At 37.9% G+C, this 27649-nt stretch overlaps 1 protein-coding gene across 1 annotated transcript; it reads left to right on the top strand.

The window, feature by feature from the left end:
• Nucleotides 1-27429, top strand: CWH43 (cell wall biogenesis 43 C-terminal homolog (S. cerevisiae)). Its single transcript, XM_010285032.1, has 15 exons — nt 1-190; nt 4026-4146; nt 4281-4435; nt 5780-5981; nt 6987-7075; nt 9027-9281; nt 13427-13552; nt 15872-15951; nt 17276-17381; nt 20109-20244; nt 21449-21598; nt 23834-23978; nt 24631-24692; nt 25753-25908; nt 27342-27429. The coding sequence occupies exons 1-15, from the start codon at nt 37-39 to the stop codon at nt 27427-27429; spliced, it is 2025 nt and encodes a 674-aa protein (XP_010283334.1). The 5' UTR covers nt 1-36.
• The last annotated feature ends 220 nt before the right edge of the window (nt 27430-27649 follow it).

Below are 27649 nucleotides of genomic sequence, written 5' to 3'. Positions count from 1 at the left end.
TACATTTCTTGGTCTCTTTATCATGCACTGCCACCGATGATCTATTACTTCCCCCTTCAGACACTGGCACTCACGGGTCTAGAAGTTTTTGCTGTTGCCTTCTTTTCTCCAATATTCTTGATAATTGGCCCTTTTTGGAGGCTGGCTAAAAATAAGTACATCCTAGCCCTTCTGAGACTGACTATGGTTGGTAAGTATGCACCATAGTGAGTTATAGATTCCGTCTTGGTAACAGTGCATAAGAATAAACATTCTAAATTGCCTCAAAATTCAGATGATTATGAAAAGAGACAGGAATAAGAAGTTCTTGTTCTCCCAAACTCATGCTCTTCTTTTTCCCTTGAGCTTTTAGGTATGGTCAGAGGAATATTGTTTGAAGCCATTGTGTTGGTTTTTAGACCAGTACTGCATAATTAAAGACAAATCTCATTTAACTTTTATTTCTAGAAGCTTTTACATTGGTATAAATCATACCTAACAGGAAAAAAAATTTCAATATTGCACAGAGATCTGCAGAGCAGGTGTCTTTTCTATAGCAGTTCTGTGTCTGTGACAATGGGTAGAGACAAGATGTTACAGAACAGCTTGGGGCTATTATGAAAGAAATCTGCTGTAAGTGAAAAGTTCTTTCTAGCAGACTTACTTTCTGAAGCAGATTTGGGTTTTTTTTGATTAAAGGATATGGGGTTTTTTCCTTTGTTAAGTGTGTCTATATGCCTGTAGCATATTGATGGGGTTATAGGCTCATCCTGGTTGTGAGACAGCTCTCATATTGTCAGTTGCACAGGAATAAAGTCTGATCCTATATTCAGGATAAAATTGCCTCACTACCCATCCCACATGCTCCTCCCTAAACCAAGACTTGCTGGGATTCCCTCCTTGGTCTTCAGCTAACTGGTGCAAGTCTGAGCTCTTGTTGATTTTTCTCAAAGTTTGTTGGGAGAGGGTTTGGCAGGTACAGCCACATTCAGAAGCAAGTTATTGCTAATGAGTTTCCAACACCTGGATGAACTCAGAGGAGACAAAGATCTCTGTCCTGTGTACAGGGAAAATACTGCAGCTAACTGTCTTTCAGAAGCAGCATTTCCTGGCTTCTATTCCAGAAGCAGCAGTCCTGGCTCCTCATTTATCAATGTAAGATGATAATCAGAGAATCACTTTCCATATAATTTTCTGCTTTTACTGGTAGAAGACAGAACAGGATCATGTTATTTACTTTCGATGCATGACTTCATTTTTTAAAAGAATTCTTGCTCTTTATCTCTAAAAAGATATTATAAGTGAACACAGCTCATTGATTCCATCAGTTTAGATGAAGTATAGTTTTACCATGTAAAACTCTTTTTCAACTCTTCCTGTCATATCCATCCTAACACTTTTTTTGTTTTTTTAAAAAGCTTTTCAATGAGCAGAGTCTTTCACTTCATCTTTCTGCAGCAGTGCTCAGTGCATTGCTTTCTACAAGATCTGCTAATTTAGAAACTAATAATGAGTGTAAGCATTTCAAATTGCACCCTGCATTCCTTCAGATATTACAGTAACACAAAATTTATTTGAGATTAGTCCTTCAGATCATCTTGCTGTGTTTGCTAGTTCACTTTGCCAAGAGATGGAAATCACTTAAATGTGTGTAATTTTTGTTCTGCTAAGTAATGAGCAGTGACAGGCCTATAACTGTGTGTAAAGGCTGTTGGTTTATGCCAGTTTCTTTCACCTGAATCACAAGCTCCTGAAGATATTAACTACAAACAAAAAGCTAGCACCTTAGTAGTAATCTGGGGAAAGGATGTGTTAATGGAGGTGATCATAGAAGGACTCCAGAGCATGGGGAGACTGAAGCTCTATGCATCCTGACTTTTGCGCTAACCTGAGCATTGCTCTACACAGGTATGACCTCCCCTTCATTCCTGCCTGAACAGGAACTGTTCCCACAGTCCATATCCCCTGCTGTTTCCATTTCCCAAACATTCCTAATATTGTCCACCCCTTGGCAAGTCTACACCACATTCTCTCCCAGCTCTGCTGTACTTACTTGGTATTCTCCTTATGTGTTGCCCTATAGTGAGCATTAGCGTTTGGGGAAGGTGTAAGAGCCTGTTCCTCACCCTGTTTGTCTCCAGCAAGGAGTTTAGCAGCCAATGGTAACTCTCACTTTTTATTTGCCTCTCTACTGCAGGTTCTCAAGTTATCCAGATGCCCTTGCACAGGCAGCACTGGGCTTTAGGACTTTCCATTTACTTGGTTCTCATCACTTCATTATGTCTTTTAAATGATTTCTGTCCTATCATACTGTGCTGCTGTTTTTCCTATTTTTCAGTTCTTCCTGCTTTCTTTCCTTCTTCATATCTAGACACTTCTTCCTTCTTTCTCTTTTTGATTTTTTGCTTTCTCAGAAAGGCCATGGCCTTCCTCTGGAGCTTGTTGAACAAAATCGGGCAAAGCAATCTATCCCATGCATACTCCACCCCATTCCACTGGAAATATTCAGTCTTCAGTTTCACAATTAAAAATCTGGAAATTCTTCATGCTTAGTTAGAACCAGAATATTTAGGGGGTTGGAGTTTTTGTTTTGGTGGAAAAGTCTCTTCCCTTATTCATCATTATTTTTCTTTTTGCCTTTTCAGGAAGCTTTATTTTCTCCAAAACTATTGTTTTAATTTCTGTATCCTTTCCTACTACTAAATTTCGTGTTCTATTAAAAAAACCCAACAAACCAACAATGAACTTCCCTTTAGTAGTGTCCATTTGAATCTATGTCTTCAGACAACACACAGTAAATTTGTGTGTTTGGATAGGTATATTTACATTTTGGGTGTACTTGCTCAGCAACAAAAGGTGTGTCTACTGTAAGTAGGCAAACTCACGCTAGCTTTAATCTCACTAACACAAGTGATGAAAGATTTGAAGAGGCAGAGTTGTGGATTTCAGCACAATTTATCGACAGAAATCTGTGTGCATTGCACATTCAATCTTTGCTAAAGTCCATACAAGGACATCTTCACCACACATTAATTTCATTTTACCATCTTTGCTCTAAGCTTTGCATCTTTTACTCTAAGCAGAATGAGCAAATACACAGTTGGAGGATTCCTAGCATGCATTGCCAGAATCAGCAGCTCCATTTCTGGCCTTCCTTGCTTAATGTCTCTTCAAGTTTGACTCATACTCACTTGGCAAATGGCTGGTAGCAAAACGATGTTGCTTCTCCTGCTCTTTGTCACTGGTCCACAGCCAGAATTTGCCACACTGACTGAAGTTATGAGAATGCATGTGACCCATAGTCACTCGAATTGGAAACCTCCTAGCAGAATTTAAAACTGCTGATAAGGATGAGGTCTTTATCTGTGCCCTGGGAAATGGTGGACATGCGTGTGCACCATCTCTTTCAGTGACTGGAGGAGTGACAGTTTCCAGTAACAAGATGATACAGGCTGCTAATGACAACGCTGAGACCAGATACTGGGCCAGAGAAAGCCTCGTTCACACCCACTAAGGCAATTGCCTGCTATTCCTTGTGCAATGTATGGTGACTGCTCCTTCCTAAAAAGGGTATAGCTTTTGCCACAGTGCACTTACTTTTACAGCTTTTGAGTTATATAAGTGCACTGTGGCAAAAGCCATATCTTTTTTAGAAAGGAGGAGTCACCATACATAAATTTTTATGGCTTTTGAGTGATTTAAGTGCACTGTTCAGGAATGTCTGTATGCTTAGATATTTTATCCATATATCCTATTTATGGAATCAATAAGTACTTACATTAAGGCAATCACTGCAGTCTTCGATAATTGCTTCATGTTATTTTTTTTCCTGAAAATGGTAACTGCTATAATGTCATATAGACCCAGTTTCTATCCATACCTACATTTCTTTGGTTTGTTTAGAAAGGTGTAGTGTCATGTGTTTTCAGATGAATGGTGTAGCCATCCAAATTACAGACAAGATTGAACTAATGCACAGGAAATCCTTATTACCTGATTTCTATTGCAAATTAAAGCAACCTCTGTATGTGTGTGTTTGTTTGTAGGAAGCTTAGCATCATACCAGGCACCAAATGCTTCAATTAGACTATTCATCTTGGCTGCAGGTGTTTCCTCCTCATTGCTGGTTCAAACAGTAACATGGTGGTCAGGAAACAGTTTACAAAGGTATTTTCTTATACGGATGGGATTATAACTGACATTTTTTTATATTAAAAGATGTTTGCTTTTTTTTTCCTGAGAAGTTAAGATTTTTTTTTTTTTTCCAAATGCATCACTATTTCAAAAACTGATTCTTACAGGTTCATCAGGATATGGGGCTTTATGCTAGGAAAGATAATGCTCCTTGTTCTTCGCATCTGGTATACATCACTAAACCCGGTCTGGAGCTCACAAGCTGCCAATACTGTCATACTGACAATTGGTTTTATAACAGCAGTGGAGCGAATCTATTCAGGTAAGCGTATTGCAGCAAAGACGGCAGTTATGAAAACATCCTAAGATATACCTGTCTATGTGTCACTGGGTTTTGATTCTTTGGCTTTTTTCTCCAGTACAGTCTGGTTTTAGACCTGATGCATGAGCATTGCAGACTAGAAACCATGGGGTACTTCCATCTGCGCATAACATGGCAGAATCGATATCACAATTCATACAAGCTGTAGTAAGTTGGTGTTGGAATTGTCAACTAATTGCAGTATCAATAATGTGACAGTAACGCAAACCTAGCATAACCTAGACCAATAAAACCAGAACGGGTTATCCTCATCCTAACATGAAACATCTGTGCTGTTTCTGTTATTTTCTTAATTCTGTCTGCTCTTTGAGTTTCTCTGATAATGAATATCCTTTGACAGAGAAAGGGACACAGGACAAAGCTGGGTAACAGCTGATGTAGCAAAATAAACAGAAAGAATTGGCAGACTGGACAAGTCTGGTGGACTTGGCAGAGTGGACCAGTCTGTCCTGGTCAAAATTTGCCTGAGTTCTTGGAGCATCTGGACAGAGTACATAGCAGTGGGGGCTGGCATAGGCTAAGCACACTTGACAACTAGTGAACGTAGTATTGCCAAGGAAGACAGCAAGGTTGGGTTAAAGCAGCTCATGTTAAATCCTCAGAAGTTCCTTCTCAGTATAACTTGAATAAATTAATTGAAAGATAAGACCTTATCTATGTGTAAGTGGGTATAAATTGGCATTGTGTGTGTTGTTGGTAGACTTGCGTTACATGACATAAATTAAGCCTGAGCTTTCATCATAATTTAGAAAGGGAATCTACTGCAGGAGATTAGGAAGAGAATCTGTCTTCTTCCTAGGTGACAAAGCAATATGTCTATGAAATTAAACTACTTTCTCCTTAGATGAGAGAGGATCTAAAGTGCATGGAAAAAAAGAGAAGGAAGGGAGTTTATTTCTGGCTTCTTTGAAAGTGTCAGGTTTTGTTCTTATCAGAATTTTGAATTTCAGAGAACAGAATCCTCTGAAAAAATTCTAATAACTTTTTTGCTAATTTTCAAAGCCAATTTAATTATTTAAATTCCAGTAGTATGAAGAATAATCATATGGGCAGGTTGCCATTTTTGTGCACTTAAGATGAGCAGCTTTTCTTGACAGACCTAGGAATGTTATTAGAGATTTTTTTGTCTTATCAATTTCCACAAATGACCAGATAAGCTAGCTTTTGTGTCTGAGCCAGTAATTTATTCTGGTAATTTTGTGATCTTGGCTATTTCTTTTTCTCATTAACCCTTCCTAATAGGATATGACTGTTTGCTCAGCTATATTTTTATTCTTATTCTAGGTGGAGACAAGACAAAACAGGAAACGAACAAAACTGGTAATGCGGTTAGAGAGACTGTTTCCCACTCTCATTGGCTTTTGTCAGGGATTGCTTTTGGCAGCCTCATGTTCCTCACCCTGTGGATATTTGGGGAGGTCTCATTAATTTCTAGATGGGCAGTAAGTGGACATCCACATACAGGTCCAGATCCTAATCCATATGGGTAAGTATTATTGTTGTTGTTATTCGAACAAAACAGTAATCAAAAGCCAGTGCTCTAGTGGGTGACAAATTAAAACTCAACCAGACGACGGTATAAGAACTTACATAGAATAAAGTGGGTACAAGGTACTTCACGCAGACGACTTGTGGATTAATTAATAATTTCAGATATCTCTGAGCATTGTGTCTATACCAATAAATCTTAAAATTTTCTCATACAGAATGATTTTGATTTCAGTAATAGAAAACTTGATTTTCCACTTTGCAAAACAATTTTTAAATTCGGACTGAGGTTCAAGGACCTATGAATGCAGTGTGTCTATAATATGCAGTAAATAAATCTAGCAGTTGACTTCAGAGAGGAGATGGTAGGAAATAGTGTATGTGAGCGATGCATACAGATAAAAAAGTAAACTGTGTGCAATATTGAAAGATATACTTCTCTAGAAGTTTTGGTTAGTAGGAAGTTAGTCTTAATGCTGTGTGTTGCTCACCTGGGTTCCAAAATCTAGAAAGAGACCAGATTAGTTTATTCTGAGTCAACTATGCATAGTGGCAGGTGAGATAGGTAGTTAATAATTTGGAATTAGTATACACAAGAGTTCTCCAGGACTGATAGCAGTGTTAGATACTGTAGGATCCCCTATTTGATGTGAAGAAAATACTTTTGTTTGGAGTGGATTCCTCCCTCTCATTTTCTTGAACTTCTTTTTGCCTTTTGTACTCAGTACTTCAGTGGAGTGCTGCTGAACACAGCTTGCTTATGCATGATGATAAACTGCCATTATTTTCAACTGGATGTCTTTTATGTCCAGTAAAAGGGAGAAAATGTAGCAAGGTGTGAGATAAAGATATTTTGTGCTCAAATTGAGCTCTGCTTAAACTAAAAGAATTATAAAATATTACCAAGCATCCTTGTCTGTATGTCTAGAAGTTTCTTTTTCAACACCAGATGTTTATAAAATTATATTAATGTGTGATTTCTTCTTCCTTATTGCTGTATTAGAGGTATAGTTCTGTTGGGCCTGGCTCATGGACTGATGCTTTCATTTTGGAGCTGGTCTTCTGTCACCAGTTTTGCCTGGTTTCTTGTAGGTAGGTGTAAATCCTGAGCAGAATTTTTGTTTCTATTACCTTATTTCCTTTACTCCAGCCCTCTGACCCTACATCACATGTCAGAAAAGTCAATTGCTAATCAAATTAGCAATGTGACTAAAAAAAAAAAAAGCGTCTTTTTCTCTGTCGCTGACTGTAGTATACACATCTAACCAGTTGACTAAGGGTTACAGGCCAAACCTCCAGGCCATTGCAGAGCAGTGTTGCTCTTTCCAGAAGCCCCTGTTGATGTTCTGTTCCCATGAATAGTGTCTCAGTTCTCACCTTCTGCATTGTGTAAGGCTACATTTAAGGTTATGGGGTTGAGGTGACACTAAGCCCCTCGATTCCACAGGGGCCACAATAACTTGTAAATAAATTAGCAGTTCACCTGGCAGCAAGCTTGCCTCCTGTCTTCCTTAGTTGCCAAGATCTTCAGGCAGTAAAACAGTATGAATATCAAAGCTGTTCTGCTGGAGCAATATATCTGTGAATTAGTCTGCATGCAGTGGGTCTTGGGTGATGGGAAGAGGGATTCAGGTGCTGGATTTCGACATCCATTTTCAGGAGAATGGTATAGCTATGCTATGGAGTAAGCTGTGCATGGAGCAAATAGGAGGAGATGGAAATAATTCTGCTCTTAAATTGTGGAGATGTGTGTTTTCCATACCTCCTCAGCGTAGATGGGCGGGTGGATGCAGTTTGCAGGCCCATCTGAGTGAAATTTAGTGGTATAAATGCTGTTTAATAAAAACATAAATGCTGCTTTTTTGGCCTCAGCTAATTGTTTGTAGATGTTCATATCAAGAAGACAAAGCAGTACTTCCTACAAACGTTTAATAATAATTTGAGACATATCAAAATACAGAGACCAAAGGAAACAATGAGTTATGTTTTTCTTTTTTCTTATTCACCTTCTCTTTTGGAGCACTTAAGAGCCAACACTTTCAAGTCATTTTCCACAACCTTGAAGACAAGAAATTTAATGCAAACTGAGTTTCTCCTAGTCAGGAAGCAAAATATAATACCAAATATCAGAAAAGTCACAATAAAGGCACAAGAGTTGGCAATGCTTAAACTGTTGGTTGCCCAAATAATTTACCTTTTGGTGCAGGTGTTCATTTTAGGAAATGTGTGTGCAGATTGTAATGTGAGTATGAGCATTTGATTTTTGATGTACACACATTGTTAGTTTAAAACAAGCACAGAATGTTTTTTAGCTGATTCAAGCATTGTATTCTAAAATGCTTAGAATCTTGATGCATTCGTAAAACATTAAAAATATTTCTCTATATTTGCTATCATGATGTGGAAGTTAGTAAACATTTTCTTACCTACAATAAAGTTTTAAAATGAATTTGACCTGTTATAGACAGTTTCTGTGGTTGTTAATGTTCTGTTTGGGGTTAATTCCCATCACAGTCAAAGACAATGTGGTAAATCAAGGATCTTGCAATTAGTAAAAGATTAGTAGTTGTTTTCTTGCCTATCATATGGTTATCTAAAAGGAGAGAAGATCAGGGAAAGATAAGCTTTCTCTTCACTTTAACCTATTTGATTATTTCAATATTGTGTTAAAGGAGGTTCATAACAGGCAGACCTGTTAATCCCTTAAAAGATGCATCATCTCTCTGTTGTGCTTGAAGAGCTCTGTGCAAGAAAAACTATTCAGTTTTGGCTCTTGATGATGTTTTTCTGCCGTCTTTTTGCTGCAGTGTTTTCATTTGAATAGGCAGTCTTTAAGAGTATGAGATACTGGCCGTCTTACTGGCTGTAAGAGGCTGTCTTTGGCTATTGGGAACAACTGTCCTTCTAGTGATGTTGTTCTCATGGCTGCAAAGCACAGTTATATTTCCCAGACTCTTCTTTTTCACATTCTGTCCAGGAAAAAAAAGGTGGTAGACAACATACGTGACTGTGGCTTACTCTGTTCTTTTCTATCCCTTCACAGGTTTAGCATCTTCGGCCGGTCTCCTTTATTTACACACCTGGAGTGCTGCTGTTGCAGGCAACATTCTTGCTGTCTTTACTATGTGTGTGTGGCCTCAACTGGCTGGACACTTTGTTAGCTGTCTGCATCCTGGGAAAGCCATGACTACAGCCATGTGTGCCTATGTTCTTGAATTATTCTTCTGTGTATGGTGTACAGCTTATAAATTTGTACCTGGAGGAAATTACGCTAGAGAAAGCTCCCATCTTCTTTTAGGTACATTTATGACTATGAACAAATACAAATATGCTTGCTTTATACTTAACCAGATCTTTAAAACATATCTAGTGTATAAACAGTCTTCCCAAATGCTCAGCTTCTATTTGATTTACCACGGTAAGAGTTTCTATGAGAGAATTAGAGAGACATGCAAAAAATAATCTACTTGTTTCTTTACTGTTAGAAATAGTTTAAAATGTCGGTAGAAAATGGAATTCAGTTGAGGGGAAAATGACAAAGTGAAAAAAAGTCTGATAACTCAGTACACAACTGATGAGGAGACCTGTTAATCAGTCACCCTAAAAATATGGCTGCAATCCTCCATGTGAACGCACCTGTATGGTAGCTACTCAAGATAGCACTATGGTACCTCAGGTAACAATGTAGTTTCTGGAAACTCAGGGGTTCATGAAGGCTGTGGTACTGGGACTGTAACATAATTCAGTGCATTATTTAGCCCTGCTCTGAGGAGCAAAGTGCAGCATCATGCTAATCTAGCTAGTCTGCATTTGAGACCTGAGCTTCATTTCCATGTGGCTCTACCTTATGCTTTGTGGACACAGCAGCATGTTTGGAGCAATGTTGATAAGCCTGCAGTGTTAGAAACATGCAAACAGGAGAGGAAGAAAATAAAATGACAGGTATTTGCTAATGAGGAAGAACTGAGGAGAGCAAATATAAAAGTTTTAGCAAAATGATCCCTTGATGAAGGTGGGGAGGTGAAAATGAAACCAACCCTTTCTGGTTCTCTCTCCAGAATTATTTTCTTAATAGGTACTCATGTGTTTCAGTAGCATATTTCACTAATTATATTTAAACAATGCCAAGCATTGTCTTGGGCTATGTCTGTGGCACATCTTAAAATGTGACACATTATCCTATATTTTGTTTGAAAAGGCTTAATGAATGCTGTGCTTGACTTGTTGCTCCAATGACTTTTGATTTTGTAAATGTCTTTGTAACCACTTTCTCTCACACCAGTTTCTTTGTCTCCATATGTGTTTCCTGTATTACAGCAATCATATGCAGGGTTTCAGTTTGTTATGTTTTGAGAAGAGTTCATTACATTTATTGCAGCTTTCTTTGTTCTGAAAGCACTCTGGAGGCCTGTAGAAACAGTTATCTCAGTTAATTTAATTTTGTTTTTTGAAGTTATGTGAAGAAAGCATGTGGTAGAGGCGTGTCAAATGCTTTCTTGAGTAATGCTTTGACAAAAGAAAAGCTGTTATATAAAAATCCCTCTCTGTCACTTCCTTTGAAATACATACTTGTGATTAATTCACCTGGCATGATCACTAGATAGTAACATAAAGATGGCCCTAACTTTGTCTTTGGTAAACAGAAAACTGTGAACTGGACCCATCTCAGCTGATGGCACTACGTGAGTTTATATTCCATCTGAGAATCCAGTTCCTGTCTTTTTGATGACATCTCATTGCTTATCAAAGATTTGCAAATTATACCATGAGATTGTGTATTTGTTGCTGCACTTCTTCCCTTACAGCTTGGCTTTCTGGGAAGCTGCTTGTTTTCTTCTGGTTTCTTTCAGGTGCAAGTGCTATTTCTTGCTTTCTCCTCCTGCCTTTCTCTTGCCGCAGTTTGGGTAGGGAACTGCACCAGGAAAAATGACAATGAAAGTAAGATCATTATATTCAAAACTTCTATGCTGCTTCACTGTGATGTAACATAATGATGAGGGGTTGGATCCCTGGTTTTTCATCAACTTTAATGTCTTTGAATCAGTCTCCCTTGGCGAAAAGTTTCCTGTGTGCCCCCTTCTTCATTGCACTAGGCCCAGCTTCCTGGCTTGCAGACTTGTACTACAACTCATGTAAGAAGTAAGGGCAATTAGAAAATACTGAGTACTGATTATTTCATCTTCAGCTATAACCCTGAAACAAGATGACTTCTATAGTTAATTAACTAAGCCACAAAGATATTAAGCACATAGACCTTCTCCAGCAGAGCTCTTATCCAATTCATTGTCCTCCCACGTTTTCTTTGCAGACAGTTGGATCCTTTAGCTCATAAGGGGTGGAATAGGAGCTTGTACTATTAGTCTGAACTACCTATGGAAAAGAAAAGATACTGTCACAGTACATTGCAACAGTTAGTGCACTGAAGTTGCTTACCAGCTTTTAAAATATATCTATGGGTGTGCTTAGTTGTCTATTCTTAAAAAGCAGAGCTGCTTCTGTTGGCTCCAGAGCACAAGAATACAAGACACTGCCATGTTAAACTGGCCTCCCAACCGGCTGCAGTCTGCTTACACTGTTTTAGAACAAACTGTTCAACAATTGCTTTTGTAGTTCCTATATAAAAATGTGTTACTTGTATCTTGGTGACAGAGCAGTTCATTTGCAAAGATAATAGACATCTACAATCAACAATGGTTTTTTTTCATCAAGTTGGTTATTTAAAGTTCTGTAATATGTAGGTGTAACTTAATTGCTCTTTTCCAGGTTAATTCCAGTAAACTTTGAAAGCACTGGGCTGAGCTGAGAGTTGTAGCCATCCACAGGGGCCTGGAAGCATTTTAGCATAATTTGTCTACCATGTGCTAGTCTTTTTGAAGTAATACCCTGAACTCTACTGCAAATCAATCTTTGCTTGAGAGTGCTGGCTAAGTGTGCTTGAGGTTCAGTGGAAGTTGGTGTTGATACACAAAGGTGGGGAGGTCTGCTGAAAGATTTGCTGCTTTACCCCAGATCAAAGGATTAAAATTGTTCTCCCAGTTGGTACACGAGTGGAGGCCATGTGCTAGTCTTTTTGAAGTAATACCCTGAACTCTACTGCAAATCAATCTTTGCTTGAGAGTGCTGGCTAAGTGTGCTTGAGGTTCAGTGGAAGTTGGTGTTAAGATACACAAAGGTGGGGAGGTCTGCTGAAAGATTTGCTGCTTTACCCCAGATCAAAGGATTAAAATATTTTTGTTGTTATTGTTCTCCCAGTTGGTACATGAGTGGAGGAAGGGCAACGTGGCTTTAAACTAAAGTATTTCACTGACAAAAGAAACCTGGTAAAATGTGCAGTAGTGGACCCAGCAGTACCAGCAGAATTAAAATATCTCTGTGTTTCCATAGTGAATAATGAGACAGGTTCTGAGGATTGCTCAGTTAGAACCCAGTGCAGCCTAATGTTGGGGACCACAGAGTTATTTGGTAATATCATGATTCCTAGGCTGCTGGCTTGCAAGGGAAGAGCAAGAGCAGTTGTAAGTTGCATTAGTGTCAGTAGCCCCCCTTGTTCTCAGCCTGAAAGACCCAAAGGTGGACTGTATTTTGGAGCTCGCTGTAGTCCAGAGTAGAGTTCATAATGTGAAGGGGTCTTTGGCTAGATTCTTTTACTGTTAGGTCTGCTCTTCAGTCATCAGCACAAAGCAGGCTTAATAAGGCTGTTTCAGGTGTATTAAATCTTAGCAGCAGCTTATTTGGTAGCCCCCCTTGTTCTCAGCCTGAAAGACCCAAAGGTGGACTGTATTTTGGAGCTCGCTGTAGTCCAGAGTAGAGTTCATAATGTGAAGGGGTCTTTGGCTAGATTCTTTTACTGTTAGGTCTGCTCTTCAGTCATCAGCACAAAGCAGGCTTAATAAGGCTGTTTCAGGTGTATTAAATCTTAGCAGCAGCTTATTTGAACCCCCCCCCCCCCCAAAAAAAACCCCAAAACACCAAACCCCAAACAATATAATTTTGGACATTATTTTTGTGTGAAACGTGTGTTCAGTGGCATCTTAAATAATCTTTTAGATTTGACTTCTTATTACAATACTACTATTTTGAAATATTTTTTGAAATATTTATTATGAGTGGCATGTTTAATGTCACTAGCTCATGTTGTTGGAAGCAATGCTTATGTCAACAAGTACAGCAGTATAATTTAAAAATTTTTAGAGTGCTGCAGGCATAGCTGAGGTGAATACTGTGGCAATGATAAGTAGTATCTTCTCTATCAATAAAATCTCATATTGCCCTCATTGATACATTGGGTATGGCATTTATCTGTGTTTGTGCTTTGAATTGTTTTTGTTGGAGCCACAAGGTTGAATGTAACAAAAAAGCTGGGAGTTTATAAATGGTGCATTTGTGAGCAGTGCTTAATGTGTTAAAACTCTGTGAAAAAACTAATGACTTATATTTTTACAGGGTTTCTAATGTTGTGTATTGGGGTAGCCTTTCTAACAGGACCCAAGAAAGACCTTAGCTCTGTCTTTGAAGTGAAAAGCAACCAAAAACCACTATTCAAAAAGAGTAAAAACTATATTAAACTATGTAAGTATAATTTTACTTCCTTTCTTCCGTGATTCTAGGAATACTGTGTGAGGAAAAAGAGTAACACAGTGGAATGTTTTGCTCAGATGTTTTAGAAATGTTTTTTTGGTGCTAGTTTTAGAGCCAGACTTGTAGTTGGTATTGCCCTAGTTCCAGTTTTAATGATGACATATACTAACTGAGGAGATGATTCGCTATGATTATGATTGAGAGAGAGGCTATTCCTCATGGAGTGTGTTAAATGGAGACTGATAAAAATGATCTGGGGAAAAAAAAAGTAAAAATGGATTTGGCATCATTTGTGATTTCATTTTGGCAGTGGAGGAGGAGGCCTCTCTGGATCTTGGGATTTATTACATGTGCCTACAAAAGATATGAATTTTTCAGCCCATTCGGTATGTTCATTTTGAAGCAGTTCAGTGTGACACCCTTTACAGGGCTGTGTGAGCTGACTGGCAGTGGGATGGGACTCGGCTGGCCCAGGAGCTGCTGTGTGATGTGACACCCCTCCTGTGTCAGGAGGCAGCCCTGCAAAGCCTGTTGTGGCTGGCATCACTACCCAATCCTGACGCCCTGCTGCACGTTCAGACCAGGCCTGTCCTGAGGACACCTTTCTCATCTCCTGCCTGTCAACTATGCTGAGGGATCCCAGCTTTCCAGATGATACGTATGAGGTCTGCTTTTGTCCTTAGGTTTTAATTGAGGTTTTACTGCCTTTTGGCTTACAGACCTCTGGAATCCATCCAAATGATGTTTTCAAGTATTTCTCTACAATCGTTTGAGCTTCAGATTTGTTTTCATTGTTAGCTTACACTTTCTAAGGAAAAAGTCTGTCGATATTGTGAAGTTGGGTAAAGGAAAAAATTGCTAGGCATTGAGGCATGCTAAGAGATGTTCAAGAAACGTGTGGATGTGGCGCTTCAGGACATGGTCTAGGGGACATGGTGGCGCTGGATTAATGGTTGGACTTGATGATCTTGAAGGTCCTTTCCAACCTAGTGTTTCTGTGATTCTGTGAGATCAGGATGCTGAAAGTTCAAATTCCTGCATCTTTTTTTCCCCTCTGTGACTTTGGATCTTATCACTTATCATTTGCATACCTCATTTTGCCTCATTTGGAAAGCAGAGACAATAGTGCTTCACCACTTTTCAGGGCTGTTTCTGAAATCTTTATGAAAGTCTTTACCCTATACACTCAGGGGCCAGAAGTATGTGGCCCCTGAGAGTTTGTGTGTTAGAGGCAACATGAGCACCAATGCAAGATATTTAAATACTACTACTCAAAAACATTTCAGAAAAGTGAGTAAATGTTTTAAAGTACTGTCTGTCACAAAGCACAGCCCTTGCTCAGTGAATTTTGTGGCATTACAACAGTAACTCTTGTACTGCCTTGTCATGCCCAGACCTGTATTGTTTCTCAGCTTCTCCTTTAAGCACCTTTTCATCTGGCAAGAGTATGAAATTGCTTGACATTTACTAATGTAAACAGCATGTCCTTTCTTCTGACATCATCCATGGTAAAATTTATTTAAATTTTACATAAAATTGTTCTAGAAAACTTGCATAAAAATAACTATATAACTGTTTAAAACTTTGATGAAAGAATAAAGTGAGTTATTGAAATCATTGTAGATAGCGTATGCCACTGCGTAAATGAAATAAGTGCAGAGGGGTTTGGTCATCAAATTACAGTATGCCAAACCCTGAGAGCTCTTAAGTGTCTACTTTGGTTATTTGGAAGGCTACAGGAGCAATGGGAAAGCTCTGAATTTGCATTCTGTGAAGCCACCATGCCTTTCCAAGAATATGTCAGACAAAGGACTGCTCTGGAGGTCTGGCAGGGATCACATCTTTCTGACATCTAAAGACCCGAGAAGTAAACTAAATTTTCTTCCACACATTGTATTAATATAAAATAAAAATTGTATACTACAAATGCATAGCTGGAACACAGAGACAAAAACACTGGAAGGTTTACATGGTACTCTTACTCATTTCCTGTAATGAATTCTTCAGTAGGTATCTTTTTTACATAAATATTCCAAGGAGTTTCGGTATGTTGCATCTGCTCAGCCTGTTGTGTTTTGGAGAATGTGTTTCTGCACACGTATAGATATTCTGCACACTTTTAGATACTCTTAAGTACACTACTTTGGAATGGTGTTATCACTGGCATATGTGGAAATTTAAATATATACAATCCCCATTCTATGAATGGTGCACCTTAGAATGACAGTGTACCCAGTTCTGTTTAACTGCAATAATAGCATTATTTTCTCTTGCTTTAAAAACAACTTTTCTGTGTTTCCCTGTTTCAAGTATTGTGGCTGTTTGTTGGTGTTGGTTTGCTAGGATTGAGTCTACGTTATAAAACTTACCAGAAGAAGTTGGGCCAAGGGGTGAGTAGTATGTTTGTGAAAAGAGTAACTTTCAAATATATGGTAAAATGCATGTGTGATACCTTAGATATGTTGGTTGGTGCTGAAGAAGTCTTTGTAGCAGTATGCAAGTATTCAGCAACAATAATGCAGAAATGGAGATGCAAAAAGTTTAATCTGTAAATTCGTGATGAATGCGGGAAATGTCTGGGTCTTTGGAGATTTATAGTGCTGCTATGAAGGAAAAAAGTATTCTGAAAAACTGAGAGATGCTTACCTCATACATTCAATTTGAATGTTACTTTTGTAAATGAGTTTTTTTTAATTGTATTCAAAACTTGACTGCACAATGCTGTTATAGTAGTCTGATGTTATATCAGGGAAGTTTGAATAGATAACTTCCTGAGGTTCCTTCCAGCTGAAGGAATTCTATGCTTCTATATTTATATGTATAACTCTGAATTGAACCTCTCTGAAAAGTTGGTTGACTTAGATTAGACTTAGACTAGCTAGAGAAGTTGGATAAAGATAGGAAGATTCCAGTTTTCTATCTGGCAAAAAATTAGGTATTGCAATGATGATAACAATTAAGACGCTTAATGCTCAGAAAGTTTAGCATTTAGATTACAAGTTGTCCAAGTGTGTTGCTTGCATGTTTAGTAATTTTAATTCAAAATTAGAGCTATTTTGATCAGATATAAATCAACATGTTTCCATCCTACCCTTTAATTGATTACTAATATAAAATTGAATTTTTGATGCAGGTGGTTGCAATTATGAATTAGACTTTTTCTCTTATGGTGGCAGTTCAGAAATAGTCATTTGAAACTTGATCTTGACATGTATTCCTGTTGGTAATTTTTTTTAGAGAAAACACTGATGACAAATGCAGGAAAAGGTGTAGAAAAGGTAATGAGAGCTAAGTAGAAATTGTGTGTGTGCACGCACATGCGTAATCACACATGCACACAGACAAACACAGTTGGCTTTCTTTTTAGAACTCATCCAGGTTTGTAGTACCTTAGAATGTGGAAAAAAAGTGGGTAGTTCCTTTTAGAAAGATGAAAAAAATTCATAGTCTCTTTCATGTTCCTTTATTTACTGTTACTTGTACAAATTCATTTTAACTATGATGACTTTTCTCCTCTTGTTAACAGCAGATTTTTCGCACACACAAAAAAAAAATCTTTTGTAATCCTGGCAGCTTTCTTAGGAAAATATGTTGGTTAAAACATCTCTTCTTGTGTGTCTTTTATGGCACCATGTATATGATGTTGTTGACTGCAAAGGCATAATACATAAAAGTCAAATTGTACTTGACTTTCTTTTCATTTATTTTTTTGAGGTTCCAAAAAGAGACTTCTCTGCTATGATCTGGCCTTTTAGATTTGCATATGACAATGAAGGATGGTCTAATTTGGAAGGATCAGCTAATTTGCTTAATCAAACAGGTAACTTTTTTTCCCACTTCATTCAGAGGGTTCATCTGAAGAGACAAAAGCAAGAACACCTGCTGGGTTACTGAGTCTGTTCTTGCATTAACACAAGGATCTGTGTCTAGTGGCTTTCTCCTGAATTTGTGAGCTGTTCCAATACAATTGCTTCTTGTTAAAAATCCATTTGCAGAGATGACAATTTTTAAAAAATACATTTTAAAGAGGTTTCTGGTTGGAGGAAGCACTTTTTTTCTTATTTGGATTTTTTTTCTCATATTGCTGATGAGCTACTTTTCTACAGAGAAATTCTTTGCATAAATGAAGTAATGATAAACATCCTTTTAGATCAAATTTAATGTTTTATAACTTCTCTGTGTTTTTTTCAGATGTGAATCGTTATGTAATTCCTAAGGGGTCTGAAATTAAAATGCCCTAAACAAGACGTACAGAGGAGATTGTCTCCATCAATGAGCCAGAGCAATGTATAAAGGAAAATAGTGATTGTAGCTTGGTTGAGTTGTCATCATTTTACTGTAAAGAAGTGTCTCTAACCTGTTGCTCACGGACAGGGTTTTGGTTGGAAAATTAGCATAGGAAATGAAGAATTTGGACCTAAGATTAGTGCTGGTGCAGGGTGCATTGAAAGGAATTGACCAGTGGTGCTTGTAGATGTTACTTGTTTTCTGTGATACCATGAGGTAAGGAAGACTGGGAGCTACCACTTTAAGATTTAAAGCAGGTCAGGAGATTAGGAAACATCCCTGCTGTCATTCCAGCTTTTGTTGTTCTCCTCACCACCAAGGGGCTTTCCTGAGCAGCTCGGGCTTGACAGACCCAAGCAGTGGGAAGGCACTGCCGCAGGTGCTGCTGTGCAAGCCTTGGTTTTGTGGCAGAGATGCTCAGGAGTTAGTGAAGAGGGAATAGGCTGATTCGTGCTTCATTTACTCTCTTGTCCCATGACCAAAGATTCAGAAGGCTGAGCTCTGTAGGCTGTCTAGTGATGTGAGAAAACAACTGGGGCATTTGATGAATTGAAATTTGAGGTATTCTCGTACATATGTGATTCCATAGCTCATGGCTTATGTTGGAGTGTTTATTTAATTTTTGCATATTTATTTATGAACTGTAATGAATGCATTTATTTCTGTCACCTATAGTTTAAGTTCATGAATATTAGCAAAAGTGATTTACCTGGTTATGTCCACTGAGCATATCTTTGTGGTAATGAAGTATCACTTCTAAAAGAAGAAATCAGTAAGTAAAAAAGGGAGCAAATTCCAAAATATAAATAAATAAATCTTAATTCCTGATTGCTAGAAACAGTTCTGGAGCTTTAAGTTACATGTATATTGTTATATAAAATTGCCCATTAACATTTCCAGGAAATGCCGCAATACATTCAGACTTAAGCACAGATTCTCCAACTATTTGATGACTAAAGAAGAGTAGCTGATTTTGAGAGCCACAGAGAAAAGAGTGGCTAACTTTTCAGCATCCGGGTTATCTTTAAAGGTGTGGTGGTGTGCATTCCTTGGGCTCATCTCTCTGTTGGAGTAGTGAAGATGCCACGTGTAATGGCTTTTGAGACTGGAACTCCTGTCTGCCCCGAAGGGAACCAACAGGAACCCCTCTCAATGGTTTCAGTCATTGTTTCTGTGGCCAGCATATCCTAATGATGTAGAAGCAAAAATCTGGGAATCCACGTAAAAGCATTCTGAGCTACCATTTTCCCTGCTAACATTGCTTTCATGGTGCTAAGACAGACATTTCAAAAGCAAAAAGTCTTATGTGCAAGAGTGATGCTGGAAGGAGCAGTCTTAGTTCCTCCATGCTGCGGATGAAGTGGTGACTTGATCTGCCTTCTAGAGTAGGAGAGCACTTCAAGGGGGGCATAATCACAGCAAGAAGGTTCTTGCTGCTGCAGCTGTACCAACCTGCTGCTCAAGCTGAGCCTGGATAGTTCAGCCAGCCTGTGGCCAGCTTGAAGATTCCCACCTTCCTTCAGACATGGGCAGGTCTGTCTTAGCTGCCAGTTCCTTGAGGGACCACATAGCTCTTCCTGTATCCTGCAGCTAAAATATAGAGAAACCTGTCATGTTCCCCTGACAAAGCCACAGCATGTAGACAGTGAGGGACCACAGTGCCCTGAGAATGTGAGGTGGCTGCGGATGGCCGACAATTCACTAGAGCTGGAAACCCTTCTGTTCCCATGCCCGTGGGCTGATGCTAGGTTGCTATGGCTGATTAATTGTTTTGGCAGCAGCAGCCTGCTCCCTTTTGCACATGACCCTTTGTAGCAGAATAGGATTTGGTCATTGAAGGTAAGTGCAGATGTGATGTGTAGAACTTGTTCGTCAAGCTGAAAGCAGTAGACTCGCTACTGTGCTGTTAATCTGTGTATGCACATTGTGTCTAACGCTTTTGAAATGGTCTGCATTAGGTATGTGCCTGCCAGCTGTATTGTGCAGTCTCACATGTGGCTGGTTATACACCAGGGAGAAGCTATGGGAACCAGACGCTACGTATCTCTCCATCAGAGGCTGTGTAGCCTACAGTGACCAAAAGTTTGGGCATTGCTTTGTTGCCAGTGTTAAGATTTGCCCTGATTGACTCCTGAAGGGCTTGTGTCTATTCCTGTGTAAGGAAAAGGGAAATGATGACATGATGTAGTCATTTATAAATCACAATTATAGGTCACAGTTAGCAGTTTGGAAAGATTTTCTTTTTTCTTCCCCATTTTAGATGCAGATTTTATCACTATTATAGAGAGTGATGCCTCTAAACCGTTCATTGGAAACAACGATCCGACAATGTGGCTAGGAGAAAGACTAGGATTTTACACAGATTTTGGTCCAAGCACAAGAGATCACACTTGGGGGTGAGTCATCTGTACATGCACAGTGACAGTAAATAACTGTAAAAGCACTACCCAATACTAACTCCACTAGAACATGGGCGAATAATAATTGGAATAATAATCACCATAATCACTTGTTGGAGCTTGTCTTTAAGAACACACTTTGATTCCTTAGCATTGCAATGTAATGCAGATTAAGTTTTCTCGTTATTAAAAATGATCTGGTTTTGGTGCCTGCTCCTGTAAGCTGCTTTGGTTTTGGTGATGCAGAGAGTGGCATCCCTTAATGTACAGATTTGGAAGTTTGGCATTTTAAATACGGTATCTGATGCCCCTTTCTCATTATTTTGTTTTGGGCTATGAGAACTTTAGATTTCAGACTTAAAAATGCGATAGCAGTTGGAAAATGTAGCTGCACCTGGAGTTATTAGAAATTAATTCTTTAAATCCAGCTTGGGCTGTAGAGTGGGAAATGGGCATAGGAAGGCATGTGTATATTTGACCAGATTTTTTGTGTCTGATTTGACTTTAATGCTTGACCAACTACCAGTTGCATATCTTTGAATATCTTTGCCCTCTGGAAAATAGTGGTTTATGATGTGGCTTTTTTTTCAGGGGCATATGCAGATGTCTGTAGCAGATGGAACTTCCTAGTGATGTTGCAATGGCTATTTAATTTTTGCCATATGTGAGGGGAATTTAGTAATTTTCTTCTTCCAGAGTCTGTGTCTTTAAGTGATGCAGAACGGAGCAGAAAAGGAATTCTCTGAATTTTTCTTCATGAAATATTTTGAAAAACCTGATGCAAAATGGTTTTAAGGTTGATTCTGAACAGAAGCTGAAAGAATGAGAAATCTCCCACTTTGAAGATGTATTTCTACCTGCTTCTACTTCTAATAAAATACATTTTAATTACTGGTAGTATAAAATTCTGTTTTGTCTGAGGATACAGATTTTGAAAGGCTCATTGTAAGAATTCATATATATGGAATGGTATTTCTTAGTGTAGGAAGTACTTTGATAATACATTTTTAGACATGTACATAAGTAATATTTTAGAGGAAAACCTTCTAAATTCAGAAAAATCCATTAGAGTTGTTATGTGTTCTGGTCTGATGGTTTGAGTTTAGTGACCATTAGTCTTCTGCACACATTTATCTGCTCTAGTTCACACTTATGATCCATGTGAACTACAAAATGTAACCCTTTCCCTATTCTCATGTAGGATTATGGTGCTATCAAGGTATCCAATTGTAAAATCTACCCATCACCTCCTTCCGTCTCCAGAGGGAGAGATTGCACCTGCCATCTCCATGACTGTCAACTTCACAGGGAAACTGGTTGATTTTGTTGTCGCCCACTTTGGAAATGAAGAGTGTGTATTTTATTTATTGTTATTTATGCCGTATGAAGTCATGTAACATAATTGTAATTTGTGAACTTCTGGGATTTCTTTTGTACCATTTAAAATCTGCTGCTGTAATTCTGGTTCTAACAAGGCACATTGGAGTAAATACTATGACATGGCTATGGGTTTAAAATTTTGAAACATTTTTAAAAGGGCCAAATGTGTCACACAATACTCAGCTTAGCCTAATATTGGAGTTACTAGAGATATAAAAATATAGTTCTGCAAAGCCAAGACAAGTAATAGGGCTACAGATACATCTCTGTGCAGGATAACATCCTTCTGACTTTCTGCATGTGGAATAGATCTATTCCACAATGAGTGCAGATAGTTACAGATAGATAGTGTTCATGGACAATTGATGTTTATTAAAATAAAAAGTAACAATTCTGAAACCTCCAAGAAAGGACAGTGCTGAAACACTAACAAAAATATGCATTCAGTGTCCTTCTGACTATATGAAACTGGAAATATGAAACCTGATCTCTGCATTCTGAAAGGAAGATTTATACCAATAACTCAATTATGTGATGGAAAAGATTAAGGTATAGATTTCAGTTCTTTAAAACAATGTCTTGATTACTTGTGTGTTATGAATATTAATAAGGGATAGTTTTGTGATGCTCCATGTAGCTGTATTTTCTGTTTTATTTGCTGCGTTTGATTGTGGTTATGTAGTATAACTTGGACTTTCTCTTATATTTGTTATAATTCGTGGAGTGGCAAATTTATGGATTGGGTGCAGAACATAATACACAAAGAAGCCACTCGGAAAGCAGCAGAAATTCTCATTATCCCATACTGACCTTCCCCGTTTCCTTTCTCTGTGCAGAAGGTGTGTTCCAAGCACGCAAATTGTTTATAGATTTCCCTTTTACTAAACACATACGGTTGTCAGAAACCACTCCCAATCTGAACTCTAGAAAGGAATTTCATTCTGTGCCTCACAGAGATGATTAGACTTGTCTCTCTGAGAAACTGTGAAAGTAGAAGAAAATAGCACTGTATTCCCCCCTCACAGAGAGGTGAGATAAAGGTGAAGGAGAAGATAGGAGGAGACACATGGGAAATGAGTGCAAATTAGATTGTGTTTTGAGGTGAATGAATTTGTAGTTAAATGGCACACACAGCTGCTTGTTTTTTATCTTTTTTTCAGCTGCTGCTTAGGATGACCTAAAATATAGAATTCTGGATAACTAGGGATTTTTTAGAAGACTGTTTTTAAAATGTGGGAATATAACAATGCCTGTGTCATTTAAAAGAACCCCTCTTCTGGAGAGGTGTAATTCTGGAAAGAGCAGCTAACTGAGCAGGCAACTTCACATATTACCTAGGTCAGGCTTCTGTTAAAATGGTTGGGGGTTTTTGTCTCCTGTCTGTGTGCTCTTTCTCCCTAATGTGTTTGTTTCAGTCAGAAGCACTGCTATTTAGAAAGTATAGCAGCATTTAAATTCTTGTCTTCAGATTACAGATTCCAAAATCAACTCCCTGTCTTAATGGTATTTAGCCCAGTCTACCAAAATGTAGAAGAGAACATGCTTTACACAACTGTTTGAAGTTATTAACATGAGGAATCATAGAAAGAGAATTGCCTTTACATTATGTGATGACAAATCCAAGGACAGGGAATGGGATCCAGTGCAGTATTTTACCAGGCTTCACTTATGATACCACTTCTGGTCATGCTGGAACTGTTGTGTAAATCTTGTTAAAGAGACGCAGAATACCTGCCAAATGTCGTTAGGTAGTGTTAATGGGATGACGTAGCTCTTAAGTTATATTTCACAAATTACATGACCCAGACATTAAGACTATATTTACCATGGTCTGTCCTTCCTAAAAGTTTTGTTAGCATGTGAGCTCTTTGTTATGCGCTGCGCTGTGCTAGCACAATTAAATTTCAAGTGCAGGCAGAGACAAAGCCTCAGATAACCAAAGCACATTCACATTTCCTAGTGATGAGATAGGTATTAAAAACAAAACAGTAATAGAAAAAGTTGTTCCTATAATGGTTAGAAAGAGAACCCTAATTACATCTACCATGACCGTTTTGAAACGGTGAGCTTTCTGTAAACTTTCATATTTTCTAATACTGAGCAATAAAAAAGGTGTCAGATTCATTTGTGGTTATAGTTATATGTTATAGTGCAAAGATTCTGAGCAAAAGTGTATACACATTAAAGTCTTTTCCATTTCTTTCAGAGAGGACTTGGACAGAAAGCTACAGGCTATAGCTGTTTCAAACCTATTGAAGACTAGCTCTAAGCAAGTTGTATTTCTAGGATACATCACTTCAGCTCCTGGATCCAGAGATTATACTGAATTAATAGAAAATGGAAATGTCCAGGTAATATAAAAATACTACTTCTTTTAGCAGTTGGAGGTAATATATATTTGCAATATTCAGCTTAATATTTCAAATTGGTGACTTAGACATACAAGAAAATACATGCACATTTTCAAACACAGTCTTCCGCTACCTGGCATGTTATAGAGAAGGTGGAGTTACACACTGAAAGGACAAGAGGCAATGGACAGCAGTTGCCACAAGGGAAATGTCAATTAGATAGTAGAAGAAAAAAAAAAAATCACAGTTAGGGTTGTCAAGCAGTAGAACAAGGGCCCAGAGAACTTGTGAAATCTCCATCTTTGGAGATAGCCAAAATTCGGCTGCGTAAGGCCCTGAGCAACCTGCATGAAGTTACTTTGAGCATGGGGTTGGGAGTGGGTGACCTCCAGAAGTCCCTTCCAACCTCTAATTCCATGATTTTTTTGTTTTAACACTCAGTTCTGCAGTTTAGTTTTCTGTCAGGAGATGTCAAAAAGTTGTCTGATTTGTCTAACACTGTTTTTTTTCCTTTCTGGCTAATTACAATGTTTTATGCAAAACATTTTTCTGCAGCAGGTTTACACATTGGTTCTGTTACTGATTTAAAGCTTACCCATAAAGAAAGCTTGTCTTATTTATCTGACTTTTTATTTTTTCCTTTCACTTAAAGGATATTGACAGTACAGATCATGACAGATGGTGTAGCTATATTATGTATCGCGGAATAATAAGGTATGTTAAAGTGGATCATTTATTCTTTGATTTTTAAGTATCTTTATGAAAATCAGTTTTACACCTTTCTGTAGGTAATTGTGGAAGAGTCTTCTGTCCCTAAACAATTCTGTATGGACAGTTAGATATATCATGAAGTAATGTGAAACATCAATCTCAGGATGAATCGGTGTATTTCTGAATATAATTTACAAAGACATTATTACAGGTTTCATCCTTCTGTGTCAAAAGCCTTCAGATCTAATCTGCTTTGGTAACATAAAACTACATTTTTTCCAAAGCTCTGGCTTTGCAGATTCATTCTAAAATGTGAAGGCTAAGCCCTAATTTGTATGTGACACAGAAGATAGAAATTTTTAACTATGATTGTAGGGTTTGCTGAAAAAAAATGCTGATCTAATCCAGCCAAGCTTTATGCTAGATTTAGTGGAAACTTGAACTGTGTAAGCCCATACTGAGGCCCTTTCCTCTGCTGGGACCTATGCACTCCACATCTTTTTAATACCAAGTTGCTTGTAAATCATTGTCTTGGTGATGTATGTAACAGAATGGAATTCCGCTTATTCTGAATAAACTGCAAATTCTTCAGTGTTCACCAGAGTAAAACCAGTAAACTAGATAGCTGTCTTAAGTAACAATATTGAGGAGAAAAAAAAAGCAAGCAACAAAATACCCAACAAAACACCCTCTAATTTTTCTCATTACTCATTCCATTGATGCTTGAGCTCCTTTCTTGAATTTCGAAATCTCTTCAGTGAAAAACTTGGTAAGCTTGTACCAGTATGCATATTCTAAAACTGTAATTTTAAAACTAAGTTGCTAGATCTAGAGCTTATTTTTGTTGTCAAATATTTAAGCTTTCTCATTTTTTTCTATTTGTGGCATTATGTTACAATGCTTGTGTTTATAGAGCACCTGAAGTTTTTTGAAGGTGAGATTCACAGAAATGGAAAGTTACGTTGACAGGTTAAGTAATAACTCTTGGGGAAAAGAGACATGAATTAATAATGTGGTGAAATTGCCTTAAGTTATTTCTTCAAACTCTTCTTGTATGTCATAGGTTGGGCTATGCCCGCATATCTCATGCTGGTTTAAGTGATTCAGAAGTCCAGATGGCCAAATTTAGGATCCCAGATCACTTGGATAGCTATGTTGACAATGACAGAATTGTTACTGATCCCAGCCAAGTTCCTGAAGACATCCATTTCAATCCCAGGTCAGTGTATTCTGGGATAGAGAAATTAAGGGGATGATTTAAGTGACCTTTTGTAAAAAAGAAGTCTAGGAGCAAAATTGTTCTTAAAGTGGAAGGCACTGGTCAGTACCAAACTAACAAAGTTAGGAGGCAAGAACTTCTGATCTGTAATTCCATTTTTTTTACTGACTTGGCATGTACCTTGGGAAAATCAGTTTGCTGTGTTGTAGCATAAATTGAAGGTAATGCTTATTTCACCCAGGTGATTAATTTCTGAGATTGCTTGATAGGGATATTTGCCAAGTGGTGTGGTGACTCATTTTATAGGTGATGAGAGATTTTCCATGTTTCTCAGCACTTTTGAGGATTGGGGTCTTAATATACTGTTGCTTAGAACACAAAATACTCTCTCTCTCTCTCTCTCTCTCAAGAATACTTTAATGTGTAAACTTTTAAAACTTGCTATATAACTGGAGCAAAAATTAAGGAGAATGCCTGAGGCAGTGTGTTAAATATGTCAAGAAGCAAAAAGGGCTACGTTTTTATGTATAAAATTATTTATTTCCAGAATGCTGTCATTTTTCCACTGGCATTGCATAAGCAAGAGAAATATGGAGAAAGGTATTTATTCTATATTGAGTATCAGTGGAAGAGTCGTCAAGGTTGAGATAGATGTTTCGACAGAGAGGCAATTTGTAGCAATGCTGTATTTACTATTTCTAACATGCATAATACGGAACATATTAACTTCTTATATACGTATAATGGTTGAGTTTACTCACTTTTTATTTACCACTCAGTCACTGGCTTCCTGTCTAAGCAGGAGTTTGCCCAGTCTCTTCCACATGATGAAACTTGCCTAAAGTTAGAATTCACATTCAGATTTTTCTCAGTTGATTTCAGTACAGAATATTTTTCTTGTCCTAATTTCTTTTATGTCTGCCTATAAGCAGAAAAAAATATACCCTTCAGGAATAAGTTTAACTTTTTCCAATTAATTACAGTTCTTTTGAAGTACGATGGCACTGCTTTTAAATGTGATTTAGCACTGATATTTTGAATAAGTACTACCTACATTTTACTTCTGCAAATCTATCTATCTATCTAGGGGTTAAATTATATCTCCACTAAAGCCAGTAGAAAAAACTTAAAGATCATAGGATTTAACTAGATAAAAGCACTGCTCACCTTTGTCAGCTGGAGTTCCATTTATAGAGTGCCTATGGCATTAATCCAATCATTGTGATTAAATGTCTCCATTGTACTCAAAGACCTTTAGTTAGATAGCGTACATAGCTTACGATTTATACATAAGTAGGGTTGTGGTCCGTTTCTGAAATAAACTATCTAGAACATTCAGAAGAAGTGTTACTTATACTGTAGTAAGTGTATGATTTAATTGCGTGGGTTAAATCATGTTGTAATGGCTTTGCTTTGTTGAATATTTTTCTTAGATTTGGATCTTATAAAGATGGACATAATTATGAGCATATTCATCACTTTCATATGAGTACTCCTAAATATTTTAAACAGACAAACTAGAATGGGAAAGCAACGTATCATTGGGACCAACAAGAAAGGTTTGTTGCTTGAAACTGAATTAGCAGCCAAAAAGACTACATTGTTTAAGGATGAGCAACTGCCATGCTGCATAACACTGTAAATGTCTGTGTAATAGATGGTGACTCTTTTCTTTAATGAGTTGTTATCACTGTGAGAGAGGGAAGATGCATGCGTTTTGATAAACCAGTGTCTACCTGGG

Source organism: Phaethon lepturus, unplaced genomic scaffold, assembly GCF_000687285.1.
Source record: "Phaethon lepturus isolate BGI_N335 unplaced genomic scaffold, ASM68728v1 scaffold25764, whole genome shotgun sequence".
Lineage (NCBI taxonomy): Eukaryota > Metazoa > Chordata > Aves > Phaethontiformes > Phaethontidae > Phaethon > Phaethon lepturus.
The sequence above is the reverse complement of the archived record's forward strand: the minus strand, read 5'-3'. Positions and strand labels throughout refer to the sequence as shown.

Excerpts from the sequence above, each read along its gene's own strand:
- CWH43 (XM_010285032.1), top strand. The coding sequence starts at position 37 with ATGATCTATTACTTCCCCCTTCAGACACTGGCACTCACGGGTCTAGAA. Across the intron at positions 4,147-4,280 it reads TCAGGAAACAGTTTACAAAG|GTTCATCAGGATATGGGGCT; the intron begins GTATTTTCTTAT and ends TGATTCTTACAG. Across the intron at positions 5,982-6,986 it reads CCAGATCCTAATCCATATGG|AGGTATAGTTCTGTTGGGCC; the intron begins GTAAGTATTATT and ends TTGCTGTATTAG.